At 41.8% G+C, this 11,505-nt stretch overlaps 1 protein-coding gene across 1 annotated transcript in view; it reads right to left on the bottom strand.

Annotated features, from left to right (window-relative positions):
* The window catches only part of JAM3 (junctional adhesion molecule 3), a 42,008-nt gene extending 34,193 nt beyond the window's left edge, over window positions 1-7,815 (bottom strand). The window contains exon 1 of the mRNA XM_060268585.2: window positions 7,684-7,815. Coding sequence (XP_060124568.2) covers window positions 7,684-7,735 — 52 coding nt within the window. The 5' untranslated portion in view covers window positions 7,736-7,815. The remainder of the gene's footprint in view (window positions 1-7,683) is intronic.
* Window positions 7,816-11,505: the final 3,690 nt, after the last annotated feature.

The following is an 11,505-nucleotide window of genomic DNA, read 5'->3' on the forward strand; positions in this document are numbered from 1 at the left end:
GAAGAGGAAACAGATTGAGAATGGAACCACGTTAATTAATTTTGTGTCTTTGCTTCATCAGCTTTTATGGGATGCGACTTCTAAACAAGCCTCCAGCCAGCATTAAATGTTCAGCATCTCAGGCAGAGAGAGATTTAGTTTGCCCCAAACCATTTTGCAACAAATGGTTTTGCATAACGGGAAGACAGAAGATGTGGGGGATTCTGAATCAGCACTTACTGGCCTATGGGAATCGAGTGTCCTATCTCTTCCCCCCACTCCAACCCCACACTACAGCTCACCCCTGCTTTGCGGGGTGGGGGTGGGAATGATTCACTGACATTCCTTGGATTAGTGGGGATGGGTGCAATCAGCTGTGAAACATTACTTCTAAATTTACAGCAGCATCCAGTTCTGCCTCAACACACATGCACAAAAATAAAGGGAGTTTGCAAAGAATGCCAAAGAAGAGATGCGGTTTGCTAAAGAGCAAAAGTTAGTACAAACAACTCACCATTGTTCTAGGCCAGTGGTTTTTCAAACTGTGTTTCAGAGAATGCTGGTGTTGCTTGGCAGTGTATCAAGGGTTACTCAACAAGAAGATTAGTGATGGTAGACACTCTCCCATCACTGACTACAACGACTCATGCTCATTGTTACCAACCTTTCCCAATACAGTAGTACCTCGGTTTTCGAGCATCTCGGAAGCCAAACATTTCCGTTTTTGAACACACCTCGGAAGTCGAATGGCTTCCGCTGCATGTTTTTCAATTTTCTCAATGGACATTGCAGACAGCCCTTTGCACCTCGGTTGTTGAGCGTTTCAGAAGTCAAACGGTCTTCCAGAACAGATTACATTCGACAACCAAGGTTCCACTGTACACAGCGGTTTGGCAGTGTTGGGCGCTTTCTAGGTGCACTATTAGTTCGATGAGACCCAAAGGGAAACAGCGCCGGTTGTGACAAATACAGGTCAGAATGGAAACTGCTGCCTTCTTACGTCCCTCGCCGCAACCCTTTGCTGCTCAGGAGGACACTGCAGCCTATAGCCTTGGTGGATCATCACAAAGGACAGCTGTGCACAGAACTGGGGATTTCTAGTACTATCCAGAGAAACTCCTGACTGGGACGCGATGTGGGGAAAGTTGCCTTGAAAAGAGAAAATCTGAAGACCACTTTTAAAACTGGAAAAAGGGACGGCTAAATGGACAGCAGCAGAAGAGCCTTAAATGAACCAGAAGGGAACCAAATGAACTTGGGAATTAGAAAGAGGTATATTTATACTTCAAAACCTCACAGACTTTGTTTTGTTTTGTTAGCTCAAATTATAAGCACGCCAATGGAATCATCAAGGAGGTAAACCCACTACCACTGGGATCCAGACAATGCACATTAATCCTGGGCAATATTAATAAAGACGGGTCAAAAAAAGAGAGAGAAAGGAATCAAAGTTCATAGCTGGGTCACTTGACTTTCAGCACAGAGAAGTAAAGAGGCATGGACAGTGTTTGCACACACTTACACACACCTCTCCACGAATCGAGGAGTATTTGAGCAACAAAAAACAGTTGCGATAAATGTCAAGAGGAAAAGGCAGCTTGCTAGTATCACACATTATTTGTCAACAGCTGCAGAGTGGACCCAGGCAAGAGGAACGCACAGATGCTTCTCTTACGGTTTGACAAAGTTGCTGGTTATTTACTGCTGGATGAAAAACACCAAATCCTGCCTAAAGGATGTTACTGAACTTGCCATTTGAAACGCCCAATTTTGGCTCAGCTGAATGAGTTTGTATTTGCATGCAACTGTTCTGGTTACTGCACATTAATGATGCATGCAGCTCCTTGCCCTAATGACATTCTTGGCATTCAAGTCCTCCTTCCCAATTGAGAAGTCTGCAAGTCTAAAATCTACAACCCCACAAAAAGCTTCCACGGGCCTAGACAGCTGGCTTGGAGCACTTGCTTGCTTGAACGACAGCTGGATGTTACTTTTTTTTTAAAAAAGGGGGGTTGTGGGGACTCTCAAGATATTCTTACTACAACGCTACAAAAAGACCTTTGTAGGCACAAAACCCACTTGTGACTCCAGAGAATTTCATGACTCTCAACTATCTTAGCACACCATAGGATGCAAATCCTCACTGACGATTATCATAGCTGCCAAGTTTTCCCTTTTCTCGCGAGGAAACCTATTCAGCATAAGGGAAAATCCCTTTAAAAAAGGGATAACTTGGCAGCTATGACGATTATGTCCCAAAGTTAAGGAGTTGGTGGGGTTATAAGAAATTAGGAGTGCAGGGCAGTGGCCAAACAGCTGGGTTTAAGCATAGGACACTCCATTTAAATCACTACTTCGTTTAGAAGTTGCATGGAATGGGCTATAGCAAGTCACTCACTTTTTGGCTTGAATTACTGTATCTGTCTTGCGGTTATAAAGAAGCAAAGAACCATAAAGCACTTTGAACATTGTGCATGTTGACTTGGAGATCAGTCTCACGGATTCAGTAAAATTTACTCCCATGGAGAAGATGTAGTAGTTCTAGTAGTACTCAACATTTTTTAAAGAATCTGACAGAGGAGAGAAAAAATTTAGGTAAAATTCCAAAACCCACATTAGGGCTATACTTTTTTGTCTGGCTGACCAAATTGTGACAGAATAATATATGCAAGCTTTCAAGTTCTCCAGAACTCTTAATTTGGCTAGGTGCTATATAAAACAAGGGTGAGATGCTGGAAAAGAATGTGACAATTGGAGCCATGGATTTAGTCACAAGATGGAATGTGGGAGAGGTAGCAGACATTCAACTGAGGCTCTGTTCAGCACTTTGCAGAACATGCTGGAAATGAGGAGCATACGCTGGCTGATCCCCCATATGGGAGGAAATATATAAACCAGCTCCAACAGATCTAGCCTGGTAACCTAGAATTCCTCTTGGACAGGGGGGGGGGGACACACCCCTCCCCCCACTTGATTGCTTTTATGGTTTAATATGGTTGTGGTGGTTATGCATATGGTTATGTCTCTCTGTTCCCTCAAATCCCTCCTCAAAATCTGTTTTTTTCTGTGAATCCATAATCTTTATCCCAAACTGAACCCAAAAGCCTGACATATGCATGGGCCTTCTTCTATGTGAACTCATCTGATCCATTCTTCAGGAGCCCCCACCTGCAGGTGAGGTGGTGGTGAATATAATAAATAATAATAATAATAATAATAATTTTTATTTATTTATTTATTTATACCCTGTCCATCTGGCTGGGTTTTTCCAGCCACTCTGGGCAGCTTACAGCATCTAAAAACATAAAACATCAAGCATTAAAATAAGTGACTACACTAGTATCCTAGTTAAAAAATAATTATTTCGCCTAGTATTTTTACTGGTTTCAGTTGTTTTTATCAAGCTTTTATGTAAAGGCCTGCTGCAGCTATAGATTTCTAGATGATGTTGGTTACTTTATTGTTTTATTACTGCGGTCTGTCTTTTGCTGTTTTGATTATTATAGCACACTGTGATTTAGGATGCAATCTTATGCATATTTACCTGGAAGTAAAACTCACTGAGAGTGGAAGACAGGAGTGCCTGGCGTGCTCTGGTCCATGGGGTCACGAAGAGTTGGACACGACTAAATGACTAAACAACAACAACAACAAAACTCACTGAACTCAGTGGGTCTTGCTTCTGAATGGACATGTATGAGATTCCACTGTTAGAGTGCTATTTGTTTTATTGTTGTGAACTGGCTTTATAGACTGGTAAGCAGAAAATTAGTATATACCTATTTCAGTTTATTAATTTTCTTGATCCCTTATTACGAATATCTTATCTTTCCTCTTTGTTATTGTCCTTTGTTGGGAATGTATATGTTTTATTTAAAATACATACATGCATAGTATACACATAGATAATACACACAGACCTACATTCCTTGTCTTTTCATCAGATTCAGTCTTCAAGGCAGCTAATAAAAAAGAATCCTAAATTCCAGAATTAACAAACTAAAAACCATTCATTAATGTGGCATAGAATTATTGAGGGTCCCCCCCCCCCGTCCTTTATTTTTCCATTGATTTCCAATCTTTATGTGGGACAAGAAGCTACAGTTAGAACTGGATATGGAACAACTGTTTGGTTCAAAATTGGGAAAGGAGTACGACAAGGCTGTATATTGTCTCCCTGCTTATTTAACTTATATGCAGAATTCATCATGCGAAAGGCTGGACTAGATGAATCCCAAGCAGGAATTAAGATTGCCGGAGGAAATATCAACAACCTCAGATATGCAGATGGCACAACCTTGATGCCAGAAAGTGAGGAGGAATTAAAGCACCTTTTAATGAGGGTGAAAGAGGAGAGCACAAAATATGGTCTGAAGCTCAACATAAAAAAAACAAAAACTAAGATAATGGCCACTGGTCCCATCACCTTCTGGCAAATAGAAGGGGAAGAAATGGAGGCAGTGAGAGATTTTACTTTCTTGGGTTCCATGATCACTACAGATGGTGACAGCAGTCACAAAATTAAAAGACGCCTGCTTCTTGGGAGAAAAGCAATGACAAACCTAGACAGCATCTTAAAAAGCAGAGACATCACTTTGCCAACAAAGGTCCGTATAGTTAAAGCTATGGTTTTCCCAGTAGTGTTGTATGGAAGAGAGAGCTGGACCATAAAGAAGGCTGATAGCCAAAGAATTGATGCTTTTGAATTATGGTGCGAGAGGAGACTCTTTAGAGTCCCATGGACTGCAAGAAGATCAAACCTATCCATTCTTAAGGAAATCAGCCCTGAGTGCTCACTGAGGCTCCAATACTTTGGCCACCTCATGAGAAGAGAAGACTCCCTGGAAAAGACCCTGGTGTTGGGAAAGATTGAGGGCACAAGGGGAGGGGACGACATGGTTGGACGGTGTTCTCAAAGATACTAACATGAGTTTGACCAAACTGCGGGAAGCAGTGGAAGACAGGAGTGCCTGGCGTGCTCTGGTCCATGGGGTCACGAAGAGTCGGACACGACTAAACGATTAAACAACAACAACAGCAAACAACCCTATGCAAATCATTCTTATTTACATACACAGGGATAACCCCTCCTCCTGGACTTTTTTCCAATTAAAATTGGAAGATTCAGGGAATTCTCTGTCCCCAGTATCCTCCGGGGCAGGAGCAATGATTCTAGTGAAAGGCAAGGTTTATGGGAGAAGGCAGTTGTTTAGATAAACTAGTTTTAGATTTATTTAGAGCTGTATTGTTTTTATTTTTATTAATTTTATTTATTAAATTTGTATACAGTACTGCCATTCATCTGAAGATCATGGGGCCATTTAAAACTAGCACCTTTACTTCTGTCCAGAAAAAAAAAGCTAGTGAAGATCTTCAAATAATGGCAAATGTGGGTCCCATGTTCGGTAACCTGCCTGCTGTAGACTGATGTTTGCAATTTACAGTGTGAAGAGATTAGGGCTTTAAAGCCACTCTGTAAAGAACTATGAGTGCTGAATGCTATATGCACCAGTCTGGTATGAGTCATAATTTTTATAACTTGCTCCACATTCTCTAACAGACACATTTTGGTATTTCACACCTGTTTTGCAAATAAGCTCAGATGTGTTATTTAAACTGTTGTTACTGCCCCAGACCAAAGGCATAATAAACTGTAGAAACTGAAATAAAGTTTGGGAAAGTAGTAGCAGAATATCTTTGAGGGCTACTTTTCAAAATGCCTACTCCAGAGGGGCATTTCTTTGTAGAAAGAAACCTATGTGAGATTGTGTATTTTTCTGGCAGTCGCAAGATAAGACACACATTTGTGTGTGGTTATCACAAGCAATAATTTACACAGGAGGTAAGTATTATTTCCTACACAGAATGATTTCGATGTAAGAAGCAGGATTAAAAACACCACATTTATCTCTATTTTGACTGTCTGTCTGGGGATGAGGACACAAATGGTTGAGAAAGACCCCCCCTCCCCCTCTGCCCCATACAGTGACTGCCGCTCTCCAACTCCCTCCCTGGGGCCTTTATTAATAGCCAGACGACAAGCAAGTCCCAACTCATTCGTGAATGGAATTAACAAATGTTTTTGCAATTAAAGCTGCAAACATTTGTGTGGACTCCAGGAACAAAGGGTGTCTCTGTTGCCAAGTGAATAGGATCCAGTATCAACTCTGCCTGCCTGGCCAACCATCACATTCCTGATTCCCTCATCCTATGGAAAGGTGGGGGTGGTGCTTGAGTTATGGAGAGAGTTTTAGGGAAGCAAGGTCCCTTATTTCTTATTGGGCTGGGAGGTGGGGTTCACTGTCATATTCTTCAAAGGTACCAAGACAAAAAACAAGTCATTGGATTGGGGGGGGGGCACGCCTTTTCCTCTTATTTTATAATTAAATATTGGTGTGGGGTATTTGTGTGCATGCATATATTTTGAATACACATACACACACAAAAAATTACATGCAGATGGAGTAATGGGTGCTAATGCCAATTTTAAAAGGGACACTTAACTTTTATAAAAATAGTGACCCATAATTTCATTTTTTTTCTACCTGCATTGTACTAAAACAAAGTCTAGTCACTTCCATCATACCCCCTACCCCAACCCTAAAATAACTGCTTGACTCACAAAGTTAGCATGGGAAAACCCTGGTTGCTTTTAGAGGGTCCTTTTAGGGTGGTTGGGGGGGAGTAGAGTCCCAAAGCAGAACACTTTGTTTAATCTACAGTATAGCTTTACTTTCTTCAGACACACACGACAGGAGTGTCTCTGTTTACTTGGATGGGATGGACTGGACAGCTAGGGAGAATCTTCATTAGTACTTTATTCTAAGTGCAGGAAACCCCCCTCTCCCCCCCAAAAAAACCCTTTCCCTTTTGTCTCAGTCCCTGCCCTTGGGTTTATAATCTGAAAACACTATCTCATCCTTGACATATGTAAGCAGCTCTGGGTGCCTTTTGGGGGCAGAAAAGCAGGATCAAAACACTTTAAATAAACACATTTTTAAGTGTAATAAATATGCGGGGGGACGCGGGACTCTGAGCTGCGGAAATGTTTCCAAACCTTACACCTCGTTAACTTTTAGATACTTCGTTAGTACAATGTCTTTTACTCCAGGGCTGCTGTGAGGTTCCATACCATACAGACACCAACATCTTATTTTTAAGTACAGTACGTCTTATCAGCACAGAGCACCACCAAAGAAAGGGGAGAGACTTTCTCTCACCACTTTAAAAAAGTGGGCTAAAACTTTCCCTTTCATCCCTCCCTTCTAGCGCCTTTCTAGTTTCAATAAATGTTGCTGCCCTCTCTGTTGCAAAACTCAGCATCCCACCCCCATTTTTTAAAAAAGAAACCCATACCAAGCCACACGTTTGTGAATGCAAAAGCCACCCTCAATAGCCTCTATTGTCCCAGGCAGTCTTCGCCCCTCGATGATGGGAAGGGTGCAAAGCTCACGCATGCCCCCCGCCCTGCTTGCACATTAGCCAGGCACCCCCGCCCCTTCAAATTTCCAACTCGTGGCTGCTGAAAACAATGATGGGCGGGGGAGGGGGCTGAAGTATGATCTCCCCACCCCGTCCGCTGCAAACCGCTCAGCCTCGTTATTTCCCCCCCCCCAAAAAAACTGGGGTCCCTTCAGTTACCGTTATCTCCCCGCCGCCCCCAAACCCCGGACCTCTCCCGCTCCCCAGCCGGACGAGACTCACGGAACATGGGAAGCAACAGCAGGAGAAGGAGCGCCCGCCGCCTGAGCGCCATGATGGGGATGCAACTAAGCCGTCCGCCTGGCCGGGCCGGAGCTTGCGCATTCCCCGTCTGGCCAGGTCCCAGCGCCGGGTGGGAGGAGAGAAAGGGAAGGAGGGAAGGAGGGAGCGAGCGGGAGATGCCCGCCTTAGCAGCGCTCGGCTGCTCGGGCAACGGTTGCTAGGAGACTAGAGATGCTGGGGCTCCGTTGCCTCGGCAACCGCATCCACAGTCGCGCGGAGGGGCAGAAGAAGCCTGGAAAGGATAGATGCGGCGGTTAGCTCCATGGGTTTGTTTGTTTTTTCCAAAGCTCCCCACCTCCCACAAGGAAACAGTTTGGGAGCCTGGGCCCTGGGAGTAACGGTGTCGAAGCAAGTGGTTGAAGGTACCAAAGAAACAGTATCCAGGTGACAAGAGATGCTAGGTCCGCCCCAGAAAGTGACCAGGAACTTAGGGAAAGTAGACTGTGAGAACTGGTTAGGGTGCTTTCACTTACTATTTGTTATTACCGATATTAATCATGCATGTGTAGAGTTAACAAATAAATCACACACATGCATATTTAGAATAACAGAGCTTGTGTACTTGACTTGAAATTGTTTAAATTGTTTTTACTGTATATGTAAAATGGTTGTTGCCCCCTCTATGTTTCATTGTGGGTGTTTTTATCGTCCTTTATTGTGGCATTGCTTTGAGATGCTTCATAGGAAGCAACTAATAATTGAAATAAATGAGTTTGAATATCATCCTAAAACTTATTCCAGAGCACCACAGGACCCTTTTAAGAAGAAATGAAATGTTTAACGTGGTTTAGTTAATTACTTTTATCTTACTTCTCTACACAAAGGGTGTTTCTAATGAGGAGCTTAATACTGCAAACATGCCATTCAGATGTTGCAAACAGGTTGCTGTCAACAGGTGTGTGTGTGTGTGTGTGTGTGTGTGTGTGTGTGTGTGTGTGTGTGTTAACTAATCATCCCACCCACCCACCCCAATTTCCCTGGAAAGAATAAATCTGGATCAAATGAGGGAGTGGGATATTACAGGCTGACATTTTGATGGCAATGATGTCATCAAAATGGTGCTGCCAAAAAAAAAAAGTGCATCCTTGATAAGCACTGAGCTCACAATTAACACCTATCTCATAGCTGCCAAGTTCTCCCTTTTTTTACGGGAAATTCCATTATGCTGAATAGGCTTCCTCGCGAGAAAAGGGAAAACTTGGCAGCTATGACCTATCTAGAAGCACTCAAAGTAATAAACAGTAGCTTATAAAATAGAACCTAAACTACATGCCATAAAAGAGCAACAAATCAGAACAAATCAATAAATACCAATAAGTAATCTGAAATACACACCAAGTATTGCAGTTGGTAAAATGTTAAATTAAACACCTATACAATCTCAGAATAAATAACAGGCTTATATTCTGCAATAGGCATGATGGAGAGTTGTATCTAAACTTGACTTTCTGTAAGAAGCAGATTTTTTTACAAATTATGGGTTAGTCACATTTCACATGTGCCTCATGTTTCATTTCATAATAGATACTCATCAAAGAAAACATAATGTATCAAATGGCCATTTGGGACAGGAGTCCGTTAGAACCTGATTTTTTTCTGTGTAGCACTTCAGCCCTGCAATATGAGAAACAATTCTAAAGAGTGACTTTGAGCATGTGCAGTGTGCCATTATTTTAGCTTCTCCTTAGTTAAAAATATAACAAATCATCACACATCTCAGTTTATGGAGAAATGACTCCATTTTTCTTGAAAGTCTTGAGGTCCAGCATATCTTATTTTAGAAATTAAGCATTGCTTACTAAGAATAAAATAGGATTTCATGTACCTATCTGATAAAGAGGATCCGAATATGAATGGATGTCAATTAACAACTATAATCTCAGGGGAAACAGACTTGATCATAAGGATGTTTTTATACCTCATATAATGAAATGAAACTATTCAGCCATTTTGTACAAGTTGTAACAGGAGAAGCAACATCATTTGGCAAGGGACTGACTATGGAGAACAAAGGAGAGAGAGAGAGAGAGAGAGAGAGAGAGAGAGAGAGAGAGAGAGAGAGAGAGAGAGAGAGAGAGAGAGAGAGGCAACCCAGAGACAGTCGAAGATAAAGCCAGGGTCATTTGCCTGTTCCACAGGGTGTATGATAACATTGTCAATACATAAGGAAAAAATATGAAGAAATGAGAGCTTGGGAGGAAATATTATTAGCTAAGTCTTACATCCAGGTTTCCACTTCTCCTATAATGGATATAAAACTTTCAAATAAATAAAATTAAATAAGTGTAAGGCTGCTGGCCCTTGAAATCTCATCAAATATTAAAAAGTTAGGAACTGTAGAGCAAGATTAACAAAACTGATCTCTTTTAGTAGAGTCTAACATGCAGTTCCTTACAGGGTTAGGTATACAATTACAGGCACCAATACAGGCACCAAAGGCCCACTGCTTGGAGTACAGACAGTATAAACACATCTGATCTCAATGTTTACAAGATCTAATGGTGGAGCTAAGACGGAATAACAGCAATTCTGGCTCTTGTCCACACCACACACAAAAAGGGACACTCCAGAAATATGATTGCACAAAGAAATGAGCAGATTTTGGCATGAGGCTCTGCTGCACCTCAAGAGCCAAGGGTTAGAAAACTGTCCATTTGGGAGAGCTGTTTTCAAGTCTTCCCTCTTCCATATGCCCTTTCTGAGGTCATGGACCAGTTGCTTTCTTTCTAGACCTTAGTTGTTTCCCATCTGCAAAATGGTTTGTAGGTTTGTTGCGAGGAGGAAACATGACAGAGATTATTGCAATTCCATCTGAAAAATTAAAAAAAGCAATGTGTGATAACAGTACCAAAGAACTCATTTAAACTAGCCACGAAAAATATAGCCAACTCTCTTCCCTGTGATATCTTTATTTATTTATTCTTTAAAAGTGTGGATTCATTGGCCACAAAAGGGGGGGAGAGAGTTTGATTTGCCCAACCTTCTTTAGACAATTGTTTTCTGGTATTTGCAGAGAATTATTGATAAGATTAAGCCAAGAAGTGCCTCACAGTGGCAAACTGAGTTTCCTTTAAAGTTTTGCTGCATACGTTGCATTGTGATGGCTTCCCATCAGCTTTTTTATGGCTAACTGAGGTTTATTGAGGCAGCATCAGACTTCTTTCCCATCTGTGTTTGCTTTCATACTCTACTTGCAAACTGAAATCTCTTCCCAACCCTATACTGCATATAACACCAATGTCTCACAACAAATATAACTGAAGAACCTGAAGAAAGAGTCAATGCATGTGCTTTTGAAAACGAGGGAGGGGAAATTATTGTTTTTTAAAAGAAGAAATGGAGTGTGGGGCAGCCCCTAGTATTTAAAGACCCCTATTACATCATTAGAACCAGAACATAAACCTATGAAACTAGAAAAGAGCAAAATAATAATAATGTTTGGTCCCGATTCTAGGTACTGCACCCTCACTAAAGGAGATTGTATGGATGATTCACTAAATGATTGTAGGATGGTGCGTGTGTACCTGAGCTTATGGCCTCAAATTCTCTTTATCTTACATGCTGCTTTATTACAAAAATGACGACTAGACTACTGATCCTAAACGGAATAGTTAGTTGCCCAACCACCCCCTCCAGAACCCACTGCTCTCAACTGACTCTCAACTGCCTCACATTCAAACGCCCTTTCAAATCCTCATCCAATCATCACTCACCACCAGAATTCCACAATCTCTCTTTCCCCCTCCCTCCCTCCTTAACATT

This window comes from Zootoca vivipara, chromosome 14 (assembly GCF_965207765.1).
Source record: "Zootoca vivipara chromosome 14, rZooViv2.hap1.1, whole genome shotgun sequence".
Taxonomy (NCBI): Eukaryota; Metazoa; Chordata; class Lepidosauria; order Squamata; family Lacertidae; genus Zootoca; species Zootoca vivipara.